A 27,667-nucleotide genomic window follows, 5' to 3' on the forward strand; every position below is an offset into this window, starting at 1 on the left:
TACTAAATCTATCGCGTATATTTATTTCATGAAATCGATGATTCTCTTAACTTTATTAATTTTTTAAGACACATCTGCGATAAATTTTTAGAGATTGCAAGTCATTCGAATGACAGGAAACTCGGATGAATTAGTAGGATAATAGTTGCAGCACAGTTCGAAGCCGGCAAAAAAATACAAAATACACGTGTAAATCAAATCCCTGAGAACAAGGGTCGACGTAACGAACCGTATTCGCGTTAGATCGCACAGACTCCGTCATTATGCTCCAGAACTGCCTGATCATCGGGGAGTTCTAACGTATCTCCTAACGGTATCGTAAATTAGCCACGTGTTATAAGCGAACCCGAGCACGCGCATAATTGCGGTTCCGAAAGACTTGAGCACAATGCATCGCATTTTTTGCTACCCTGACGTATAAATTCGTGATATTTATTATTCAGGTCGTGCTACCTTTTAAGATATTGCTGGGATTGTATTGTCTAAAAGCTTGAGAATTTTATCTCTTTATATACTTTGTGCATGTGTAACAATCAAATTAGATGTGTCACTTTTAGCATAATCGATCAACTCTTTTGCACTCATAAATGAATTTTTCTCGCGCCTCGATGTTCATTAATTTCAAAACACGACGTTGAAAGTAACGTTATAATGTTCATTAAAAAAAGATGAGTCGTCGGACGATGTTCGGTCGTGAGATAACTCATTCATGATTGCTGGTGAGTCACGGTCTCTTAAAGTGAGACAGAAAAAATATTTTAAAAAATTTTTATATTATTTTGTGTAATTTATCGATTTATTATAGGTTTTTAAGACATTGTATAAACGGATTTAATATTTTTATATAAAAAAGAGAGACACACATATGCATTCCGCGGAAAATTAAAAAATATTTCAATATGATAATGTGAATATCAATATTAAAACGTTTTTTTTTTAGGGTTGGGTTTTAGCAAAATTCTCTTTTTCGTCAGAAATATTTTTTTCCCCAATTAAATGGTCGATGGGCAGCTTCGAGAGCGTAAATGCACATGTATTATACGCGTGTACGCACGTATAAAAAATAAATTCACGAGCTGCCACGCGGTCTATCCGTTCCTGTTCGCGTGAACGCACGCCTAGCATTCCGAATCGCCGCATATCTTGCACATTGTTGTTGCGTAACTGTTGTTCCACTATTACGGAACCTCCTACTGTCGTGAATTTCGAGAATGTACATGTGAAACGCACGCCATGTGCGCGTATCGGTTTGAAATTAGAGCACCGTTCGTAGGATCATGTATCAGTTACCTCCAATTTTTACCAGAAAGCGAATGCTATATAATGAACGGGCTTTTCACAGAGACGTAAAGTAGTAATTTAACGTTTTAAGGTTCGCTTCAAATTTAATTACAAGCTTACGCAAGATTAGAGAGTGTTAAGACAGTTAATTATCCGTTAAGATATACGAGTTTCATACAGATATATATTTATATATATATATATATATATATATATATATATATATATATAATGTATTAGATTTAGAAAATATTCTTAAGGTGATCAATGCTTATGTCAGATATCTTGAGCTATGGACGTTAAGAAAGAGGGATTGTACATTTCTTAAGTCCTCCTTATTAAAGCAAAGTAGCTCTCACGTTGACAGAAAATTCTTACAAGAATCTTTAGGACACACTTTCTCCAATTTTTCTTATTCCTGACATTATAATATTCAAGACATCCGACATCTGATTAGTGTTGATCCTTAAATATTCGAATATAACGAAGCCCTTAACTTCTCGGTTGTTCAATTCTATAATGTTACAGTATTATTTTTTTTTACATTATATTATATGTCCCTCCTCAAGATCACGTTTCGGCGCTCATCGGAACGACGAGAAAAGAAATGTACGCGTTGCGTGTCGGGAGATCCGGTCGCACCTCGCCCCGTCAGATCGGTCGTAAGTTCACACTCGAGAAAGCCAGCAGCAGCTCGCTCAGCGAGAGTGCGATTACGGCGAATGCCTATCTACTCGTATGTGAGGTTACGCGCGCGCACGAGGATATATATAAATATAAATCCGAGAGCTGCCACGCGGTCTGCCGTGAAGCGAGGCGACTCGTCGCCGCCGCCGCGCTGTCCGCCTCTCATCTCGCCGCGCCAGCCTCCCGTCCGTCCTAACCGGTGGACGCATTTCTTCGTCGCGCAGGTGCTTCCGCGATCTCCGGGTATTCTCGGTTCGGATATTCGTGGTCCACGCTTTCGAGATGCATTTGCACATCTCGTTCTGTATCCCGCGACGATCTCAAAGGATGCCGCAACGAACACAAGAGATAATATGTGCTATCTCGTAGAAAATACATATGAATATCGTTGATTGTTGGATAAACTGAATTACACGATATTTATGTGTGAGAAAGAGAATGCGATTTTTGTATAATACATGTAACGAGATTTCGTAGTGTAATTTAATCGTGATTGGTTGAAAATTGTTGTAATATGAAAATCAGTGAAAAAAGATTTATGATAGTAATAATTTATTTTTACATGAATTTTACGTCGAGTTGGATTGACTATTTGTAAGCCACAAGAAATGAATTAAATATAAAAAAAAATTAAAAGTTGACAAGAGATTTATAATCAAATAAAATCATCATTTCTAAGTAAATGCAAATTATGATAAATAATCGCCTAGATTCTAGATAAATATAATGTTGGAAAAAATAGCTTTCTTTAAATTCCTTTCTTTATCTCAAGATTTCGGTAAATTTTGTTCTCTCTGCGTTTAATAAAAAAAAAAGGAAAGAATAAAGAGATCAACTTAAATTTTTTTCTAAAGAGTCTGCTAATCTCAATGCATCTTTAATGATAGATAAAATGCAAAATCTTGTGTCATAATTTGTAAGCAGGAAATAATACAACTTATTTTGCAAAAAATTCTCCATCTGGCAGAAAGCAATTTAATCTTAGAGTTCACAAGCCATATCTTGTTTCGTAGCCAGGTCTTTGCCAACATCATCAACAACAACAACAACAATAACGAGCTTTTCTGCGGTCGATAAAGAGAGACAGAGACAGAGAGAGAGAGAGAGAGAGAGAGAGAGAGAGAGAGAGAGAGAGAAGGAGAAGGAGCGAGAGTAAAAGGAATCTCTTCGGTCGTCCCGAAATAAACTGCGACCGCACATTCGCGACCGCGCACGCTCGCTTGCTCGACTCGATTTATTCTCTCGCTCTTTATCGCTGCAAGAGAATCTCTCCTTTCTTTTCTCTTTATTTTTGCGCGCTTCAACCCTTTTGCTTGACAGAAATTTTAGCAATCAATGGTAGCCGCATGCAGCTAATAAAAGACCAGTCTACATATCGTCTCATACGTCGGTTATTTTATTCTTACATAAATTAATGACAGTCAAATAAAAAAACACTTTGTACACACGAGAGAGTCTGTTTCTAAGATAGATTTTTTATGCGAATGAGGCGATCGAATGATTGAAAACGGCAAATTGCAATTACACAGTTTGCCGGCTCAAAAGTCAGGAAAATCTTTTTTTTATTCGCGTTCAGGGAATGTGACATATGGAGGATCCTCGGTGGACCAAAGAGCAGTCGTAGAAAGTAAAGTGTGATCTCGTTAAAAAGAAGTCTTTGCGAGAGTTGTTGTTAGCGAAAATTTATTCTTTTCACTTGCTTGTACCAAACTCCGCGTACGTCGACTCTATTGTCCATTCGCACAAAACGGGACGCTGCCGCGGACGACTTCATGAAATCATAAAATGAATTATTACAGCCTCGAGAGTTACTCTCTCACATGAGCTTTACAAACTTGTATAATGGGATAGTTGCACGCTCCTGGAAAGAGATTTATGACCGTGCACTTTTGTAAGAGAGTTATTTATTTTCTTTTAATTAGTATTAGTGTTGTGCGTGCTTCTCAAGAGCAAAATGGGTATATAATAGGCAACTTTCATTTTTTTCTGTTATAATTCAGATTACATTCTATTCTACTCGTTGCAAAACAAAAAAAAAATCCGAAATTACAAATGAATCATATTTATTCCAAGCTTGATTATAGCATGTCATAAACTTGCAAAATATTCATAATATGTATTTATAAGTTTAATTACAATTTACAATTATGTATTTAGAAATATCATATATTTAGAAACTTAATTGTCTAAATTTTATTCGTAATTCAATTATATCTTCAATATTTTTGTCCATACTATACATGACTAAATGATCTTGTACATAGTTTTACGGATGTTGGCTTATTAAATTAACCTTTACTCCGTATTATTATTTTTAGCACCTTCTAACCGTACAGGTGGGTCAGCGCATTTTCGATAAGTTTATTAATAAAGTAAAAGTGTTTTAAAAAATCTGAAAAAATGTATATACCTTCTTTGAACATTCTAAATAAAGACTAAAATAATAAATTTGAAAAATAATTTACTTAAATCTATTATTTTATGATTATTTGTTGTCGAGAAATCGACGTTGTTAGAAAAATCGCGGACAAAAATGACCAATACGGAATAAGGGTTAATTTTCAGAATACAATATACGAAATTTTCTTTTCGAAAAGTAAATAGATTTTCCAATATTTTTAAATTTAAATAATCCAGTCGATATCTCCAGAAAGCGCAACGTTTTCGAGTAATTATCGAAAATTACATTACGTGTGGAGAATTCGAGATTCCCGTATCGAATGTATTTATGTATACCTACTATCTTTCGCAAGAGAGAGAAAGAGAGAGAGAGAGAGAGGCGGTCAGCTTCCGTTACGATTTCGCGCGGTTCGAAAAAAACGAGAAAAATGTCCGCGATGATCGCGAAACCAGTCGCAGGATCGACGAGGTCGCCGGCACCTTTGGCCAGGATATCCTTAAATGGCCCCGCTGTTGGCATCGCCTTTTAGAATCCGCCCGGCGAAACTCGTCTTGTCGCTTTCCGCTTAGGTGATGCCTTTACCATGTTCATCGGTTCCTTCTCTAACACTTCGTATTCTTTGCGAAGTGACTCTTTGTCACCTAAACTAAATTTTTGTCGGTACGACGGAAAAATGCTGAATTTATCAACCGCAAACGCGTAACGTAAAATATTTGATATATTTTATATATTATATAACGGCGGGAAAACTGTCCATTTGAGACTTATATAAGAATATTAGACGTTGCGGTGTTTATTTAGTTTTAATGAGATGACTGAATCATTTATCGTGTTACGTTGATTAGAAAAAAAGTGTGTATGTAATAGGCTATTTTTAATTTTTATTGTATAATATATATTATCATTAATATAATTACTATAATATCGGGCGGATAATCTAAATTGTTGATTTTATGATCCGCGTAAAAAATTAAACCGACGACAGACTAGAGCGACAAATTAATTACCCGAGAATGAATAGATTAGAACAGTAATTCTGAGGACAACCGACGGCACCCGAGAAGCTATTTATTATGACTGTCCACTCGCATTGATGTTCATGCCAACGCATTAAATTAAATGTGCCTATAAATACACATGAGTATACACGAGCGTGTTCCCGCGCGCGGGTTTCACTGCTGTTTCATTTTCCCTCTTGACACTCCAATCTCGGTGCTTCGTTGCGCGAAATACAAATTCATCTCGAAACCAGAAACATCTCGGGAAGACGATGTCAGAGGAGCTCGACGGGATTTGCGCGCGCTATCATATTTTCCACCGCGTCCGATCAAATCTCTCCAACGAGGAGGGCAGTTTCAACCTCCTGCACTTCTCGCCGTAAAAACGCGAATACTCCGTAAATCTCCGGCGTATTTTCGCCGTATTGTTTGTCGAGATTCTCTCATTCAATTTTCTCGCTTTCACTTCTCCTCTTTTCGGAAATATCGTTTCCTTCGTCTGTGCTTTTTGCCTCAGTCTTCTCTCTATCTCTGCGTCTCCGTCTCCGTCTCCGTCTCCGTCTCCGTCTCCGTCTCTCCGCGAGTATCCCTCCGGCTGTAATCTCGGACAATCTCAGCGAATAAACTCGCGTCGCGCTCTCTCCCTACCTACCCACCTACCTACCTACCTACCTACCGTCTTCTTCCTTCATGTACCCGGTGTTCCGTTCCGCAAAGATTGCGACGTCGAAATTAACTGCCGGACCAGGTGGCCTGTAATGGAGTCGAGGAATTAGAGCTCCGAACCGGATGCGCGGAGCGTTGCCACGTTATTATCGGGCATCTCCGTGAAATGCATGACGGCGATTCAGTCGCGGAAACGCGTCGCGGAATTTGCACACCCGGGAAACGCCTGGCGAGGACGATTATTATAGACGCACCCTTGTCCGCCCCCGCTACCCGTCGTTGATTATTCTCGTCGACCGAGATCTGGCTACAAGATAGCGCCCCCTAAATGGCTCGTAACCTCCGAATCAAACGGGATCAATGACTGTTGCGTGCCATCATCGTCGATGATTGCAGTTACGCCTTGTGTTTTTGAATATACACTTCGTTAACCGGTTATTTTATTATTTTTTTCTTTTATTTTTTTTCTCGCAACATTTTATCGCAATCATTAAGATATGAATTATGAAAAAAAAATTGTCGTTAGTTGATTACAATGTTACTCTAACATTTTAATTACGGTTTAAAAATGAACTTGATTTTCTGAACGCTACTTTTGGCTCTTAGAAATTTTTTTTTCCGTCTAACCGTAATAAATCACAATACCTCTTTTCTACCTAAATTCGAGTATAAATTTGACACCACACGAGCTCGACTTTCAGCGAGAAAGAATCTTTGAGCTTTCCCAAACTTGCGGACTATCCGTTTTGAACCCTTCTCGTTTTTCATCTCGACGAAATATATCCTTCGCTCGCGATCTCGACGCAATCTCACGGTTTTTCTAAGCTTTGGATTGCATATATTGAGGATATACAAACACACACGTGTATTGTATCATAAAAAAAGAAAGACGCAACGCACGATAGATAAGTGATACGAGTGATTTCTAATCTTTAGAAATCACTGCGGCTCGTAAATATATCTGTCAATTCTGCCCACGTGGGAGTAAACGAATTCGACGACGAGGCCCCTAGCAACGATGAGGGGCGCAGCTCTCTTTGAAGGCGCAGCTCTCTTTAGGCACAGTTCACCTCTTATCTAAATGGACAACGTCCCGATTATCGGTCCCTGCCTGTTGTCTTTGTCACGATTCAACTGGCACACGCGGTGATTTCCGATACTTTTTATCGAGATACACGTGATGCGCGTTATCTGTCGGATGTGTAGTCAATTGTCATGTGACCTGCGGAAACAATACATACCAGCCTGCAGTTAATTGAAAAAATTTTTGACTTTTACGTAGATGATGTTGAATCGACTCATCAAAGAGTTATACTACAAGTTCCTTGCCGCGTTGTGCTGGCGGATTTTCAACTCTTCAGCGCGTATTTAAGTGCTATACGTAGCCGTTTGATTCTCGTTTTGCTTTGGCGCCGAAAGTGAGATTCGTGCTAGACAAATAAAATACAGAACATGATCAGCGCACTTAGCGAGAAACGTAGCGTTAAATAGAGATGAGAATATGGATCTCTAAATCTGTGTCGCAACGGTACATCTGTAAATTCTGCCAAATCTTTATTTTATTTTATCTTAATTTGTTTCTTGCGTTTATCTGAATAAAAAGAGCGAAGAAATAAAGATAAAATTATGTCAACGAATTTTTTGTAATTCGAATTTTGTTATCTGAAAAGAAGAAATTAATAAAAGAAGAAAGATATATATAAAAAATTATTGATAGAATTATATGTACAACTGCTTCGTGTGTGGGAGAATTAAAATATTTTAAGAAACTACATTTATTACTATCATTTATTACGCCGAGAAGATAAAACTGTTCTTACTTATATTACCATTTTTCTCAGAGAACTTTATGCGCGATAAAATAGCAATATTCTGTCATAAACTTGGCGTAATTTTCTTCGAAACATTCTATGTTGCGCGATAAGAAGGAAGGTGAGTGCGGCGCGAACTTTTATCTGGAGGAAAGCTTCTTTCATCGTAAAACATATCTGTTCGGACATGTATGCAATAGTGAAATTCATGTCAAACAACTATTTCCTTCATATTTTTCGTGTAACAAATTTTCCTTATATTATATATAAGCAAATAGTGCTAGAAATGACATATTATTTTTTTATTTTCTACTTTATATTAAAATATGAAATAGTTTAAGACTGATATATATATATATATATATATATATATGAGATATAAAAATAATATTTTACTATTTCATATTTATATTACTTTAATATGGTAATACAGGTGTTTAAATTTCGTACGACAGTGTTGTAACAGAATTCCTGATTTTATAGCATCTAAGGTGCCATAAGTTGCTCTAGTAGTCTAAAACGCATTGCAACAAATATCGGTGCGTACATTAATATACCGTTTTTATGTTTGCAATAAAATTACGAAGGCGCGTTTCTCTCAACAGGCCTTTCACCGCGCATAAATCAATCTTTTGCCTCGTCGTTATCCCAGTAGTTCGCATCTCGAAACTGAGAGAATAAATTTTGCAGCATATCTCGATAATCATACATCATAAAGCGAGTTTGGGTTTATCCTCGCTCTGCTCAGACGGTCTCTCCGCCATTAGAAGCGATTTCAATACCGCCGAGCTGTCTGGAACGAGTTATCGTATCGCTATGCGGTCGAGAATCGCGATCTCATCGAACCGCGTTATCCAAAAAGGAAGAACGAACCGCTATAAAAGAGCTACCGATTGGAATTGATTCTAATAAATTATTTTCTATCAATTAAGAGCTCTAATCGCGCAAAGCTCCCTATCTCTAGCTGCGATCGCGTTGCATAACAAAAAACAAAAGAAATTACTGTCCGTAAGAGATATTGGCAGACGCAATTTTACCTCTACGCCGTTAATTAGCTTTTGTCAATTAAACATATGATTGTATCACACTATTTTTCGATCACGATTCGAGTCATTTCTCTATCTCAGAACCAAATATTAATCTAAAATTACGAAGATTATTAAACATCTTTAAATGTGTGTATTGAATCCAAATAACAAAAAAAATTGCTTAAAATGTGAATGAGAATATTTTTTAAATATTTAGAAATAAAGAAAAAAACGGAAAATATTTAATGTCCTGAAAATGTAATATTATTATGTATCCTACTAAAAAATTAGATTGCTTTAAAAATAATTTAATTCAAATTTATCACGCATATGTAAACAGCTCTGCTTCCACTTTTATATACATATAATAAGGATTTTTTATCAGAAATGTATGATATGCTACAACCGTTTTACACCGTACATATGTACGGTAATACGTACGAGAACTGCACCTTGCATATAAAGGGTTAACACCTCTTACTCGTTACCTCGAGAATCAGATCGTGTCGCTCGCGTATCGAACGGCCTCGGCGAATCCGCGTAATTGGATCTCGATCCACGTAATGTCTGGAATCGCCTCGAGGAGATGAGGCGAGATGCTGGGGGATTTTTTGGTGCCTTTATCTGGACCGTCGCGCGATAATCGCTATTCAGTGCGAAGCGAACGCCGACTTCGATCTTGGCCGGGAAAGTATAGTCGATCCCGACGATGTTGCAGAAACCTATGAAAACAAACCGGAATCATAAATTGACAATTTTAAAAAATTAGAAATTACTTTTTAAAATAAACATAAAAAATCTAATTTTTTCTACCTGTTAGTAATTAAGATTATCTTAATTAGATCTATCTTAAATTTACTCTCTTTAAAATTAAAAATATTTTTTTTATAAATACTATAAATACTAAAATTTCTATATTTTATATTTCTTTTAAAAATGTATGTCTAAATATAATTTCTGAAGAATTAAATGTAGAATTTTTTGGAAATGTATTAATAAAACAAGAATTCTCTTTGAATAAAAAATTTAATAAAAATATTTCACTAATCGACAAATTCTTATTGACACATGAGGAGATTTAAAATTAAGATTACGAGTTGCGTTGGGACACCCTGTACATGCACACCTCGGTCAACAGAATGCCGACGATCGTTTTTCTACGACGATGCCGGGATCAAGGTGTATACGTGAGGTTGTTTCGCGATCGAGTACGTGACGCGGTCAAAGTTTCGTCCATCGTCGTGTGAATCTCAGATAGAAGGTGTTGGCGCATATCCGAGCTATTAGCACAGCGGGTAGCTCGTGGTCGCGCTATCACCTTTGCACTTTATCCGTTGGATAATCCGATTTTTTCTCGCCCACGACGAATTAACCCGTGAATGTTCGCGCACGGATAAAAAGTTATGCGTTTTTTACTCAACGTGAATACGAAGCAACATCTTGTCACTCTCTATCTATATAGTATTCTTATCGAGGTTCTCTAAAATAAACGGAAAATTTAGCGATTATTTTTCTAATCGAATTTCGTGAAATGATTTACGAAAATTATCTCAGAGTTTCACGAACAATTGACGTGGTGTGAACTGTTTGATACTTCACACGTAGATATCCGTAGAGATTACGAGGAAGAATACTTCTTGATTAGTCGATTGACCGAGACGAGCAATAATTAAATGGACCACCGGTCAAAATTTAACATGACTCGACCGTATTAATCACGTGCGCGCCACCTAATTCTCAGCGTCGATATTAATCTCCGACGAAACAGACCCTCTTCTCATTCCTCCTGTCTTGTTGTTCTCTTTGTTCGCGTCCTAGACCGTGCAGATTGATGACTACCGAATTCAGGTTTCGATCGGTGAGCAAGCTGTACCATCGTCTCTACACGATGTCGTAAGCGTCTTTCGCGAGAGGTGAAGATGAATGAGCGCGAGGATTAGTGATCCACTTGAGAGGGACATTGCTTTTACGCAAGTCTATTTTTCTCTCTGCTCACTCGAGCTTTGGTAACCGGCGATAGCGGATTTAAGTACGCGACATGAGAAATGACTCGCATATTATGCCGGCTTTGTATAATGCTGACATGAAAATATAATTATTAACGAAAGTTACGAATTTATTGTTACGTATTATCTGATTATGAATGATTTTTTGTTTGATTGAACATTATAATGCAATTATAATTACTAAAGTAGCAATAAAAACATTTGACAAGTAGTGAAAATAATTTAAATAACGTATCATACACATAATTATATCATGATAATATTTTTTCAAAAAAATATTTGATGTCTAGACAGTAAGATGTATAATAATTGCGTAAAATGCAATGATAAAATATACGTAATATAAATAAATGCGTATAAAAATATAAACGTTTGAAAATAAGTACAATAAAATTAAAAGAAATAATATGTTATATAAGGATTAATAATATGTTGCATATATATATATACATATATATAATTATTTTTTTATATACTGCAAAAAGGAAATATGTGTGTAACGCGAGTTATAAGAATCCGTTCTTTAATTTGCCCATATTGTTATTATAACAAAACTTTTACACAAACTTTATAATATTTTTAATGATTGTGTGTATGCGTTTTAAAGAAATGCAGCGTTACTCGTAAAGAAAAGTCCATTCGATCATACTTGAATGTAAAAGCGATAGAGACGTTTTGTTCGGTCAACGAAACTCGTATGGGATCGGAAGCAAATGGCATAAGAGATACTAAGGAAAATATACTAACAAAAAGAAACTGCTACGCCAAATAACTAGAAAACTTGGAAAGTTTGCGGTCCAACGAGTTCTTATGTCAAAGTATTGCTATTCCTGACCAAAGATGTTACTCTTGCAATCGAAGTCTTTCTATATCGTAAAAGAATCGAATGCTCTCTTTTCTCCAAAATCTTCTTAATATAAGTTTTCAAGTTTGTAAATAATTTAAATCATTCAAGGTTTTGCCAAAGGGAATATTCATAAAGTCAGCTAAGACGATTTAAATAATTTGCATAATTATCACAATATTAATGCGAATAGAAATTTAATTACAAGTAATGCTAGATTCTAAAAATTTATTATAAGCACAGAAAATGATTGCTCGAATTTTTCTTCCACCCTCCAAAAAAGAAAGTAATTTTCAACGAATTTTTTAATATAGTCTTGTATTTAAATTTTACAGATATACCTCATTTTTATAGAAAATAAAAAATTAGTTTTAATGAGAGTAGGCGCAGTCAAAGTATAGGTAATCAATACTCAGCTTAGGATTTTGAAGCGAATAATCGTTCGCGCGTGGATTTTCTCTAAACTTTGAAAACGTGATCAATCGAACCTAAGGATTTGAAGAAAAAAAAATGACCGACCCTTTTTCATTCGGTAAACCAGGCTCGTGCAAGGCCAAATGGAGATCACGCGCGGGAGGGCACAGAGTACAGGAGGGTGAGAAGGAGACGGAGGGGGGAGGGAGAAAAGAAAAAGAGGCACCGTCGGGTAACTAGGAAACTTGGAAACTCTCTCCGCACCGCCACGAGATCTCTTACTTACAGCTGAAGGCTTTACGTTTTCTGGCCGACGAAAAATAACTTTTAGCGTGGAACGACGTCGCGGGAGGAAAGACAAACCATCCGGCGGAAACGGAATGGGTATCGGGCAGAGATTCTTCATGGAGGTTCCCTCGCTCTCGGGACTCGCGCCAAGGAGTTTCGAGTTCGCAAAGTCGTAGCTCGTTTCGGAGTTCGAGGTAGCGAAGTAGGAAGAAGTAAAGGTTCGACGGATCGGTAAACCGACGAAACAAGGGACATCTTTCTGCAAAAAAATAATTAGCTAAACGGTGCATTTAATTATCGATAATATAAAACATTTTTTATTCGGGAAAAAAAACCATATATCTTATATATAAATATGAATAGCAGACCAAAGTTTTAAGGCTCCCTTCTCTTTTACTTTTACTACATAACTTTTATTAGATAATCTTACTTTTTTTCGTGCTCTTAAACATGTATTTTTCATATATACATATTATAGAGTATATACGTATGTTAAATAGACTTAAATTATAAAGATTTTTCAGAAAACTAAGCAAAAATAAGTGAAATCTGTTAATATTAAATATATAAAACGTTATTTTAAAAATTATTTTCACCAGTTCTTTTATTCTTATTTTTTTAATATATAAAATAAAAAAAATATTTTTTTCTATAATCACAATAGCGATAAAAAACTATATCTTTTGATTTTCATGTTGAATATACTTTTTTACATAATAGCTATTGATAATAAGCTAAAGAAATATAAGGAATCGAAATTGTAAATAGCTAATAATCGACTTCCATTCCCATAACTTGTGCTTAAGGGGCTAATAAATAAAAAAGAAAATGATTAGAAAAGTAAAAAAAAAAAAAAACCGCAATATGCGCGGTTTTGCAAGTCGTTTGAGACCGCTGTGGATTAAAATTCTACTTCACGATAATTCGCAGATGGTCTCTGCGGAGTGTGGTTAAGCAGTATTTTACCTCGCAAACCACTCGTACGTGCTGTGATTGGTCGTGAAGCCGCGATAATCGGACATTATTAGAGGTCCGGTGGAAAATTAGGTGCCAGAGATGAAGGAATACCGTTACGCAACGCGTCGGAGATAGAAAAAAAATGCACTTTCTACTGAAGCTGACGGAGGTAGGTGTTAGTTGGTAATTAGGGTATTTTGCAATTCTCTCGGTTCCATCTCGTGCGTCGCGCACTTCGCGAAAAGGATGAAAATGACGTAAGTGATACAGCCGCGGTATAAAACGAACCGCCTGGTGCATCGCGTTGTAATATAACGAGATATCACGCATGTTTTGCATATTACACGGACTCCAACAAGAATTACGTCCGTGACGAATGAATATTTCTTCCTTATACATATGGATACGTATGCGTATCTATATACTCTATTTTAAATTCATGTTATAAATATATATATATACATGTAATAAATACATTAAATGTACTGTCACACACATATATATATTGCGAGATCATATAATTTTATAATTTAAAAAATTTATTAATTATTTCATTAACATTTTATTACATATATATTTTTTAGAAAGGGGCAATAGGTAAAAAAAAAAAAAAAAAAAAAAAAAAAGGCAAACGTTGTTACAAGCGTACACGTGACGTGATATGCCTACATTTTATGCCTTCTTCCGCGGCACTTTATATTCCTCTACAGACGCGAACAAGTTTTATTCAAGGAATTTCCCAATCACTCCAATCAGATACGGGACGGGCCAATTTGCGCGGAATCTCTCGCGGAATCGTAATTCCCGTTGATCTACAAATTCTCACGAGTGATCGCGTCGCCGGAATACCGGCGTTCTTGAGTTCGGCGCTCCTCGTGTCTTAAAAGAACACGCGAGCGAGAAATTAAACGCCGTTTAATCGTCCGTGAAGCCGAGATTAAGTGCTCTGACAACGGGCGTCGATTCACGTCATTATGTGATACGGAGGCGGGGCAACGGAGGGCAACCAAATTTGGCCGATTCTTCCATCCTCTCACGAGAAAGTATTCGGGGAAGGAGGGGAAATCCCTCCGTCGAGGGCGACCCGCACGACCTTCGGCCATTTCTTATCTTTGCACGTGGACACACGTGCAAGTTCGCCGCTGTGGGTGGTCAATAAATTGGCCGAGTGGGCGGTGGCGCATTGTCTCGAACAGATTGACCGCTTAATCACGCACCCGCAGAAGAATAATTCAAGATAGTAGGTGACTCGCGGTAGGTATAAGTACATACAGGTATATATGTAGGTAGACTGTCGCTTTTTCTTACAAGCAGCTGAAAGATCAAGGCAGGATTAATCGGCTACACTTTGTCTCGTCACGTATCTATTATATAATCGGTATATATATCCTTCTTCTTTCACGAATCTTTTCGATTTCAACGACGATTATATATAAGTAACGGACAAAGAACGTGTTTAATAATCAAGACCAAATTTTAAATATACCGTAAAAAGGTTCGGCGTTGAATAATGTAAAGTTGATTTTGACAAAAGTTTAATCGGATACTATTCTTTCTTATGTTAAATATATTTTAACAAAAAAAAATGTCTGAAAATTCTAGAATGTGAAATACAGAATAAAAAGTCTATTCGAATCTTTGTTCGATTATTCCCAAACTTAAAAGAGTGGAGAAGATTTTCAGATATGATATTCGATAGCTCACGCTCTTCGATAAGATATGCTACTTTGATTTTGCCAATAAACTTTCGTCATTTAACTTTTTTCAAGTGGCAAGAGATGCAATTCAGGATTCGCAATCATAGCTGGTGGTCCAGCTGTCGGTGACGGTAAACAGAGTCTTCTCTGGTTTCCTTTTCGTTACACTACACTAGGATCTCGGGGCGATTTCAGGAGAGCACGTAGATGAGAAAAAATAAACAGGGCTCTCTCTCTCTCTCTCTCTCTCTTTCTCGCTCGCTCGTTCGAGTATTCTGGGCCCGAAAACGCTCACTGTTTATTTTCTCACCTCGCTGCGGTACTCCTCGGCAATCGAAACATTTCTCGTAATATTTCACGGCCCGCTTCTTCTTGTCGTGACGCATTGGAAGAGTAATTTCTTCCTGAGTGTTACTCATTGAGACGTCCGCTCGAAAAGCCGAGAGCCGAAGAGCCTGACGAGAAGCGACCAAGATCCTCAGGGACGATTTAAGCATCGACGACGTGTTCTGTAATCCTACAGATTTCAAAAGCTTTCCTTACCGAGTGACTCGTTTAGAACAGAAGAGCTATTGCTATTGACAATTAAAACAACCGATTGTCATGAACTATCTATAGATACTATTAGTAAATTATTTTATATAATCTTAACACATAGTCTCAGAGATAATTATTTTTATAAAAATAATCTATATATTTCTACAAGTATATATTTTATGTAACTAATTTTTAAAAAATCATCTGATAAAATTAACGTAAAATATGTTATTCAATAATTATATTACTATATTATATTTCATAAAATTAATGTAAACTTCATGTAATGTTTTTACCGTACAAACTGAGACTTTACGAATAATCTTTAAAAGTGATCTGTTCAACGGTGCTAATAGCGCTTAATATGATTGTCGGCAAAGTTGAATGAACTCATTGTATATCTTTACCATGACGTGCATCAAGAACGCTCGTACAATTCGACACGTCGATATCGGCGATACCTGCGTCCGGTTGCGCGTATTTCTTCGTGTATGTGCAGGAGGACTGGTGATATGGCGCGATACGAGAAGCTCACGAGGCGTAGGTGCCGGTTACGAGCGACGATAAGATCGGGGACCGGCATTCCTGGGCCTCTATCGGCCATTAATAATCGAAGCACCTCAAGAGAGAGAGAAAGAGAGCGAAAGAGAGAGCAAAAGATCGAATGCGAAATTATCTCCCTTTCCTGTCAAGAGGGAAAAGAGGATGGGAGGAGGAGTCTTCGCGAACGGGCCGAAACAGACAATAATCCACGCTTATCGCCGATCGAGATCGAGTAGAATAATTTTGGGAGTAAAAGAAGAAGAAAAAAAAGGACATGCGAAGATTTCAAATGGACGATACACGGCGGACGATTGAGAACATGATTGAAGCTTCTGGTCACTTGTATAACGTGAGCGCAACGAATGTAACATATTTATTTTATCGCATCCAAAATATGATGACGTTGTCAGAAAAATTTATTCGAGAAGATCGTGATAATAAATTTCGGGTATGCTTGTATTATAATAAGTGCATAATTTTTGAAAGCATGTAGTTATGAAAAATATCTCGAAATTATTGTTTTTTTTTTTCAATTATATGAATGCATATTAAATGATTTTAATTTAATTATTAACGATTTGAATTAAGTTATTAATTAAAACAAATTATTCTGTAATTAATCGAAGAAAGTACGTTTAAAATCATCGTACAATGCAAGTCTGATTAGAATTAATCTTTATTGAATTTTACTCGGTATTTGCTTGCATAGATTTTAAAGAATAACACTATTTTAATTTTAATATTAGTATCAAAATAAATATCTTTTTCTCAATTTTTCCAATTTTTTATTACACGATTGTACTTGCTAATATTCTGTAATCCCCATATTAGTACCCGTTAAGGACTCGAGTGAACCATTTAATTGCCTACAATAACTTCGTAAATCAAATGACGAATCGCGAATCGAGCGCAGATCGTTGAAGCCGCGATGACGTGGACAACGATGACTACAGAATTTGCAACGGGACACTGGGCTCGGTTACTATTCAATGAGGTCTTGTTACGCGGTGCAAAAATAGCGAATGAGAGGAAGCATTCATGATTCAATGAGGATAACAAGGACATTATGCCTCCGCTAAATGGTCTCCCCGCTGAGTTTTTGCGGGGTGCGTGTGCGACCGTCTAATACATTCGGTTTTTATTTGGACGCAACAGAATGTCGAAGGCTAGTCAATTTGACGTCACTTGTATCGCAAAGATCAACTATGAATTCTGGTGGAGAGATATTTATACGACAAACTGTTAAAATATTTAAAGAATCGCTACTCGTTTTCTACTTGAAATGTAACGATATTTAGGCGCTATCGTCGAATGTTAAAACACTTAACGAGATGTTTAAGAACTGTAATAGCCGCACGTAATCTACGTGGTTTGCCGTAATTATATGATTAATGTCGTATGTAGGTACGTGTTGCGAAATTCCATTCTCGAGTGGAAAATACGGCAGTACGAAGGCGAGTACCGCGGGTTGACAGAACAATAGCACTCCGGGTGCGATAACAACGATAACGACCACCCTTGTCGCGGTGAACACGCGTCGCACCAGCTGTTCCTCGTCATCTATCAAGCTTCCTCGACGTCGTAACTCGCCAAATTGGCCACCGTGCGCACCGTCTCCGGTAAAATATCTACCTACTGCGCTACCCGTCGTCGGCAAACATTGTCGGTGAAATTCTAAGCCGGTCGACGTCTTTCTCTTTCTCAGATAATACGAAAACGAACGGACAAGAAAACTGCTGAGAAAAGATATGTAGCTGAATCTCATCCAAATCAGAGCGTGTTCTTTAATTGTGTATTTTAATCAGATGAATATCGATTTTTTGTCTATTTTCTCGATTAAATATTCTCATGTCAAACTTTGACGATATTCATTCAGATTCACGTAATTCTGAAAGGATTATATTATATATAAAAAATTGTTTAAAAATTGTTTCAACTTTATGTATACCTTCACATAACAACCATATCATTTGACTGCTTTTATCACGTACCTCTATCATTATCTAAATCAAATATAGGATATATGTTTTCTAAATTTAAAGACACATATTTCTAAAATATAGAAAAGGTAAATTTACGAATTGTATATACATCGATAAAGAAACCATTAAAGATTGAGATATACCCATTAACAGGGGAAAAAATCCTGGTGTTTATCTGTAGCCAAAATAGTTCTCGAGCTTATCTATAAAAGTAAACATAAAGTTGCTAAAAGCATTCTATTCTTCTTTCTCAACGATTTATAAAAGAGAAGCTTATATTTGTTTAAGAGAAATTAATTGTCTTTTTGGCATCGAAAAGCCGGAATATTTTTGTTCACGTACGAAGCTCCTAACGCGGTTCGTTTGCCTGCAAGGAACAAGGCATCCAACAACTCGACTGTAACGATCGCTTCATCCTGGCGGATACTCCGACTGTCCAGATGCCGCTTGTCATCCGTCAAGCTTCCCTGTTTGTGACCGCAAAATTGGCCTGCGTAGAGTGCGCGCGATACATGTACGGAGTACGCAACGACGCACCGGAAGAAGCAGCCGATGTGAGAGACGCATACATGCACATTTACATACGTAGAGCGCGCGCGCATGAATAGGCGTGGGTGCATAACATGAACGTCAGGACGACGGGACCACCCGTGTCCACGTCTAAGGAGGAGTCTGCGGTGAGCGCTCGTATTTGCTTTCGAGAAAATTAAATTCCAGTCGGGGAGAAGTAGCGCGAAGAACCGAAGGAGAGATGTTAATATTTTTAATTGGTTAATTTTATTATCATGAATATGTATATATATATATATATATATATATATATATATATATATATATATATATATTTTTTTTTTTTTTCTTTGATAATATTTTTTCTCGATTTACGGTCGATTTTTCTTGAGCAAAGAAAAATATTGAAAACTTATTAGTAATATTTAACTTCAAGCATTTGTGTATTTGCAACGGAAAATATACTTGATAAATATACTAAAGCCTGCTGTTTAATTTGCAGTCGTATTGTGTATCCTTCATGTGAATTTTATTCTAATTATTATGAAAATTAAATTATTATGAAATTAAATTACGTAAACTCGTACTTGAAAAAAAACTTGTATAGAAATCGAAATCATTTTGTATTTCATATAAATAAACGTAAACCTCAGACTTTTCAAATACTACTTAAAATTTTTCTACTTTTAATTGTAATATTTCTATTAAATGTACAAGAAAATAATTTGCGCGTGACAAAATAAATATAATATTTCTGTTAAATCGTATAACGATAGTACTTATTTATAATAGCGACAAGTAAATGTTAAAAATATAATTGATAGGAGAAACGAACGATAGCGACGGTATCTGTGTGGTATCCTGCGACATTTCACCTTCGCTATATATTTCATTTCTCATTACGGCGCTTCCGCCGCGCTGAGACTTTTCTCTACATCATCATCACATCGCGCCACAATCGACCCTTTCACATCCGACGACCGCGACGAATCGAATTTCTTTACAGGACGTCAATCGTGCGACTATGTGTACGCTCCTTCTACGTGTAACCGCTTCTCGGTGCTTCGCTTTCGAACGTGATTTATCGAAAAAAAAGAAACCTACGCAGTCACGTAGTGGCCAACGATTTACAGTACGGAACACGCGCCATATTCCGTATAAACCATTGTAGTGATTTATGACAACATCTGGAAAAGGATAACGGAGTAGTAAACTGTTCAAGAATTTTGTTGTACAAGAATGAGGTGTAAAAGTTAATAGGTATATTATTTGAATAGGATACTATTTCTAAAGAAACTGAAAACCTTTTAAAATCGGAAAAAATTTTTAGAATACTGCCTTGAAAACGTAATTTATCTCAAATATTGCCTTAAGGATATTATATTATTGCCATAAGGATTTTCCAACAAGATACCTTGCTGAGATCCCGCAGTGAGGGAGAATTTTTTTATGCAGTGCATAGGTAGATAATAATTCTCATAAATGAGATACAACAATATGTCGTATCATGTTACTGATAATGCGATAAAAATAGAAATTTTTATAAAAAAGAAATTGACACACAAAGCATGTACACAGAAAAGAAGAATATTTTTATTTTGACAATATTTTTAATTCAAAATATAAATCTTGAAATCAGATTACATTTCGTTAAACAAAGGAAATTTACTTGGATAAAGACATTTTATATAGTTCAATCAAGAAAAATATATTTTTGTTATTTAAGAATAATTTTCTTGAATGGAGAGGAAAAAATAACACATGTTCAAATCGAAGATTATCATTTTCTTAGAGTTAAAATAATTATTTTATTCTTGAAATGACAATTGTAATATGGAAATAAGATTATAATATTGTTGAAATTTAAGATTTTTAAATTCTTCTAAGAAGATTATAAATTGTTGCGTATATGTGAAACAATCAACGCGTTCGTATGAGTATATAAGTTGATTTGACACTTACTTTTTTTCTATGTACACATACATACATATCTATACAATAATTGACTACTTGCATTAGATGAATTAGAAGGCTAAAAATGTAATCAACAATTTTTAGAAAAATTAAAAAAAACTTGCAATAATTTTAAGAGATTACTGCAATATATTAGTGTATATTAAGCACTGTATATTAAAGAGATTAATCGAGCAATTTACTCAGTAACATTCTCGCTTCACGAGAGTGCTTTTTGTATCAATGGGGATCCTTCTTTGCACTCCTTCCTCGGCCTGTTTCTCCTTATCTTTTTTTTCTCTTGCTTGATGTTAATAAGCGAGATCTACATGACAAATACTCGCAACCGAAAATGTCCCGAGCACGGTGGTCCGCGCGATCGACAATTTCGACAACGGCCACGCCGTCCGGACACTGCTTCCTGTCGATCTTTTCTGCTTGCTTCTCTCGGCAATCTGTCTCGATCGATTCGATCTATTCTCTCGTTGGCACACGACAATCGAAAGAGTTTCAATCGTCAGTAGAGCATTTCGAGATCGGCGAGCTGATTGCCAACTTGTAATTGACAGCAATGACCTTGATTTTTAAGATACTTGCACGAAAAGAGAAAGTGATTGGTTCTTGACGAGAAAAAAACATTAATATTAAATTAATTTTAATCTTTTAGAATTGAACTATATTTACGTAACAAGAAAAATTTGAAAAAGCAAAATAGCTTGACGTTCAACACGTATTACGTTTAGACATTTCCGGGTATTGAAGTTGCATCGATTACTATACGACTTTCATTCTCGCGTCTGGAATTCAGACGAGGGTCGAGGAAAGTCCGAGCTCCCGATTCGATGCCCTTCGGCTCCGGGTGTACTATTTCAAATTCATAGGAAACGATCGTACACACATACACACACAAAGTGTCTACGACGCGACAAAGTATCGCTCCCGGGTGCGTTAAGGACGAATTCCATATGCGAGGGTGGAGGCGTGGAATCGACCGAGTTCTGTTGATGCGAGGGCACCCTGGGAGTCTATTGTCCTCTCCGCCACAACAAAAAAACTATTCACCCTGCCACCTATGCAATCACACACACTACATACAGTAAAAAGCCTTGTACGAGAGAAAAGAAAGAGAGAGAAAGAGAGGACACGCGTAGAAACCCTTGGAGAGAAAATCCGTGTCACTGTTTGCACAGGCGAGAGAGGAGGTCCTCGAAAGAGAGCGTAAATTCGTTTCGTGGAAATAAACACGGGCGCCTAAGTCCGAGCGTTTAACGCCCGCGATCTCTGATCTGCTCACCTCGCTCGGCGATGATAGCGATGATTTGGAATCGGTGTAGGAAAATAAACGCTTCTCTCGATCTCGACGCGATGCCCCGGCAGCTTGTGTTTGGAGAAGCTGTGTCCCTGTGACGCGATTGCGAGGTTGCATGGTTAGCTACGGGGCTGTTGATGTTTTCGATTCGGGCACCTGCGAGAACCTCGCTATCTAGTAGCCGAAGTGGCGGATCTGAATATATACTAACAGCGTGGGCGACAGCGCGAGAACAATAACACAGCGGTCTCGGGGGAGAATTTCAAGGAAACTATTGTTGTTACCCAAACGATAATAATCGCAGTACAATATTGCGGACAAAAAAAATAAATTGTAATTATTCGTAACCGCACGATACTTCAACGGAACGATATTTTAATGTCATTGTCTAACAACAGCTTGTATTAATTATAAATGACAAGATTTAATTGAAAAACTAACCAAGTTATTATTTAAATTCAGATTAAAACAGTATTTTAATAATGATTAAAATTAATACAGTATTGACACATGATACATGTGTGAAATTGTTTATATAAAATAATAGAATATTATAAAATGTTTAAAGAAAGTATTTTTTTATGTCGGAAAAAAATTATTCTCTAATTTCTCTATTCCTTTGATGTAATCTAGTGGAACTGAATTTATTAGTTATCACGGAATCAAATCGTTTTTAAAGAGATATAATAATTATAACATGCTTATTACGTTTAATTCCGATAATATTGACAAATGAGACATTAATGATATGGAAAAGAAATCCACCAAGCGTATGTAAATTATTGGCAGGTTACTAGCAATTCCAGCACTCACCAAGGGCGCTGCTTCGACTATCGGAATCAATAAATTGAAATTAATTAACGCGAGAACAGACGAGTCCGGCGAAACATCCTCGACAGCGCAAAACGAACGCGATATCCTGAATATTAATGATGAGGCGATAGCTGCGTTTAAGATGAGGACCAAACGAGGGTAAAACGGTGTTTTTATCGTCGCTCGGTCGCCTAATTTAAATGAAAGGGTTTGCCGCGCGGTTTTATTCGCAATTAATATTATCGCACTGACTCTGTCGAAGAGAGAGAGAGAGAGAGAGAGAGAGAAAGAGAGAGAGAGAAAGAAGCGATTAACGGAGAGCAATGTCGATTAGATTCGCTTAGCTGAAATTTACGATGCCGTTTGCGCAATAAGCCGGGTGCTCGTTAAAGCCTCTTGAAGAATCGTGATGTAATTAGCGCGAAGCTTGCGTTGAATGAAGACACGATGTTCAATTAGTTATGTGTATACCGCAGAAGCAGTTGCTAATTGTGCCGCTTCTTTTGTTTACTAAGTCCTGTTCTTCTCAACATTACGCACTTATTCTTCAATTATTCTTCATTAGAGACGTAAGATTCATCGCACTTCTTTTATGACGTTTAAAATAGCAAGAAAGAATATATGGTGGATTTTATATTAAAACATTTCTTGCAAAAAATGCTTTTTTTATCGCTAATAAGATTGAAATGATTTTATATAAGTTTCGTATTTATATCTCGAGACAAACTAACGTTTAGCAATCATAAAAAGTGAATGTTTTGTATCATCTGGAAGATGTGCCGACGGCCAAGCCTGTTATATCTCAATACCCTTTTGATTTCTCCGTCCATAAATCTGTGATCGGTTAGACTGTGTTTCTTTTTTTTCTTCCCGCCTCTACTTTTTATTTGGAATTTTTATGCAGGGCGACAGAGCCGCCAGCATTCGACACGGTTCCAATATTTTCATTTTTCTTTGACTATCACAAACCGGCTTCTCTCGTTCTTCAGGTAGTGATGACCATCAAATAAATAATATTTGCGATATACAAATCAAATCAAATCACACTTTTCGAACTGTTCGAATATATTTAAACAATGTGTTTGAGCATCTCAAGTTTAAATATATTTAAATAATAATCGATGTTTACTTAAAACCGTTTGTAACAATTATTTAACCAGGTGTTAAAATCGAGTCAGATATAATCATAATTGGCTTTGAATTTATTTGGCAAGTTTGACTGATATCAAGTTATTATAATTTCTAATATTTTGTAATTTATAATCATGAGACAGACATATATTTGTTATATTCATATTTTCATTGCTCAAGTGAATTGTTAAAAATTATAGATTAAACATCTAATGGCATATAGTGATTCGATTAATGTGTTTTATGCACACAACATTAAATCTATTTACATAGATATATCGCAGTTTAAGCGCTCGGAAACGTTTGTAAATAAGATAAAGCACACTCTCTGCAGGGAGAGAATGAAGTACCGTAAGAGACGGTATTTGAACGCCAAGTAAAAAACATTTCCAAGAACAAAAAGGCAAAAATTTTTTATTCCAGAATAATTTATTTTCAATATTTTCACAAAAAAATTATACTGAGTTTTTAACAAACATAATGATATAAAAAAGTTATTCGCAATCGTGACTACATACAATTCACATAATTCGAAATTAATTTATTATCAGTTGCAGTTTCATTATGGATATTTTGAAAATACCACACTGTTGCAAAATTTGTATTTTCTTGTTAAAAATTTGGCTGGTTAAAATTTAACACATTTACTTGTTAATTTAACTCAATTCAATTATTAAATTATTAAAACAACTAAAAAAAGTGTAAAAATAACACAATGTGCTTGTATTTTTAATTTTACACAATAAATATGTTCCGTATTATTTATAGCGACAGGATTTATCTATTAAAATTTACAAAAATGTTAAATTTATTCTACAACATATAAGAGACTGTTAATACCGCCATTTAATACATTTATAACATGTTACTTTAACATCATTTTCTTATTATAAATTTTTACATAAAAATTATGTCAAATTATAAAATTTACATTTATTTTTATGTTAAAATATAACATAATATTAATGTTACTATTTAACATATGCCTAATATGTTAAATTAACAGAATTTCTGTGGCTTAATTGGGACATGCAATATGTGTTAAATTTAACACAAATTTTCCAACTGTGCAGTATACTTTTCAGACTCTTATACAAAAGAGAAAAAAAGAGAGATCTTACGCTTGCACGAAGCAACGTACACTTTATTCGCGGAAATCACGGAAACTCGCAACAGCCCCGACTTCCGGCATCTCCGGACATTTTTACGCCGTTTTATCCTGAATTGCAGAGTGGTCTGGATAATAACTTCGTGTTCAATTACCGGGCGCGCGTATCGGTGTTTTAAAATGCCGTGCAGCTTCCTTCTCGACCAGAAATGATGCGGGCGGCATTAAAGTGATTTTGAAAACTAAATTAAAAGGCGCACCACAAACTCGTCGTCGGACGATTCCGATCCGTGGGTTTTTCTTCCCTGTTTCCTTCTATCTGAACACGCGGTATATTGAATTAATAAAGAGACGGTTCTTTTGTGAGAATACTAAATGTTGTTCCTCGATGTTGATTCAAAGTTGTGGAACACATGTATTTATAAAGCGCGTGAGATATTTATTATGATAAGAAATTAAAAACAAATATTATAAAGAAATCTTCAACTTTATTAAAAATTGTCTTCATTTTACATCCAAAAAATCTTTCAATTATTAAAATAAATTTATAAGTAAAAGTGGATATTTTATTGACTATTTGTGAAATGCGATTAAAGATTAAAATAAAGAAATTTTCTCAATTATTATTTTTATATTTGATAAATTTAAAATGATTATTAAATTATTATCATAGATTTTTATCATATTGTTACTGTTATTATTCTCTTAAATACTATATTTACTCTACATAATTATTAATTTGTCTATCTTGAATGGATATCATAGTAAAATATTCAATTAAATAGAAATCTTTATACGTGTTAATATGTACATGAATGATTAAATCGCGTTTATGTGTCGTATTATATATAACTTTCTTAATATAATTATCTAATAATATATAAAAAAAGCTATAAGAAATTCAAGAAAAGATTTAGCCCGAAAATCTGACAAACTATTGTGGAGGAAATCGATTCCTCCTTTCCGTTCGATTTAACGCACGATTGAACAGTTGTGGGATTATATGCCTTTCTATTGAATGATTCGAAAAACGAAATTGAAATCTCGCTTTGCGCTCGAAGAAACCTTTCCATTTTTCAAGTTTGCGCGCTGATTTTAGATATTTCTTCGATACCGGATCAAAACGAGGGCGGCGTAAGTGGCTGAATAAAAAAGGAATTAAACCCCGTCGAGAAAGCATCGGACGTACGCAATCTTGCACAATTAATCATCCGTGGCAAAAGGAAGGATTTAAAAAACGCGACATGTGGGCTTGAAACGATCATACTCATCTCGAGGCAGGCCAATTGGCGATTTCGGAATGCATGCCGAAAATTTAATGAAATTTATGTGAAACTTATTATAAATAGCGAATGAATATAGGAAGATCGAGAATATCAGAAATTATGTTTATTCTGATAACGAGATTTATGCATTCTTCTCTAATAAGTACATTATGAAAATTCGATAATGAAATGTTACAGCAAAAAAATTCTTCGAGTAAGGATAACGCAATATCGCACTGTTAAACTACATCTATATTTGAAGCTGCAAAATTTTATTTCCAAAAATTACAAATATTTCTAACTATTGGTAATAATAATAATAATTTGTTTTTAAAGAGAGAGACACATTTATATATCTCGAGTAGTTCGTCGCATCATCAAGCACAGAGATGAGGGAATAGGATCGAAAGTAAGTTATCATAAGCGCTCTCCCCGTCTCTGGACGACTTCGTCTGGAGGAAGGTGTCGTTATTGCGTCGAAACGAGGCGCTCGAAAATGCCATGCTTGATAGTCGACAGACCCGGTTTCCTTAAAGCCACGGCGCCTTATTTGCTTTCTCGACGACGAGATTTCTCCGAAGCGGGCGCGCGAGATCATCATCTCGCAGCTTTGAGGGAAGCCAGGAGGCGCTCTCGAATCCGAAATGCCGAGAGTGCCCTGACCGACGCGAGATCATCGTAAAATCCCGGCGGCCTCGTCTCCTCGCCTTCGCATTCGCCTTCGCAATGTATTTTCTGCCGTTCTGCCCCCTGGCCGTGGGATGACTGATGATCGCCGTGCGCACGGCCGATATTTCGAGATTAAATTCATACGCGCCGTACATGCCGTCGAAATTCCACGGCGACCGCGGGGCGCGAGCAAATATTTAATTTGCGAAACATTTGCCCGCCGGATGCGGTTGAGCAGCGCGTCCTCTTTCTCTCGGCTCGGATACGATCGCGTTTAAGTATAATTATTATTAACGCGATAGAACGTAACGAAAGTTGATGGCAGACAGAGAGAGAGAGAGAGAGAGAGATAGAGGAAGGGAGGAAGGGAGGGAGGGAGTAATTGGTTTTATGTATCGCGTCATGTCGTGTCCTGCTCTGTCGATACATCGCGATTTCAAGCGAGGATGCTGTCACGTTCGATTTTTAAAAATGAAAGCTTGATTTAATACAGTGTATTAATATGATATAGTTTATATATAATATTGAATAATTTTTTTTTTTTTTTTTTTTTTGTTATGGTTTTGTGGCGTGATTTAATATCGAATTGAGTATGTGAATTATGTGCAGATATTTAAGGTACGTTTACTTATAAACAAAAAGGGAAAAAAGATTAAATAATATAATTCTTCTATTAATTATAATTGTATATGACTTTGGAACATAAAGAGCGCATACTTAAATCGATAACTAACTAACACAATAAGAACTTAGTTACGAGATATATATG

At 36.1% G+C, this 27,667-nt stretch overlaps 2 protein-coding genes across 6 annotated transcripts in view; one reads left to right on the top strand and one right to left on the bottom strand.

Moving 5' to 3' along the window:
• The window catches only part of LOC140668705 (netrin-1), a 184,152-nt gene that overhangs the window by 14,687 nt on the left and 141,798 nt on the right, over positions 1–27,667 (top strand). The gene's annotated exons all lie outside the window — the stretch shown is intronic.
• The window catches only part of LOC140668707 (uncharacterized), a 122,499-nt gene continuing 101,302 nt past the window's right edge, over positions 6,471–27,667 (bottom strand). For 2 of the 4 annotated variants that reach the window (XR_012047218.1, XR_012047219.1), the window contains one exon: positions 8,273–9,594. Coding sequence is in view for 2 of the 4 variants with exons in the window: in XM_072897956.1 (XP_072754057.1) it covers positions 7,402–7,463; positions 9,361–9,594; positions 15,389–15,575 (483 nt within the window). In the remaining 2 variants the exon portion in view is untranslated. Of the gene's footprint in view, positions 7,464–8,272; positions 9,595–15,388; positions 15,717–27,667 lie in introns of those variants that run through there. The other 2 variants (XM_072897956.1, XM_072897957.1) reach the window with 2 other exon arrangements.

This window comes from Anoplolepis gracilipes, chromosome 8 (assembly GCF_047496725.1).
Source record: "Anoplolepis gracilipes chromosome 8, ASM4749672v1, whole genome shotgun sequence".
NCBI lineage: Eukaryota > Metazoa > Arthropoda > Insecta > Hymenoptera > Formicidae > Anoplolepis > Anoplolepis gracilipes.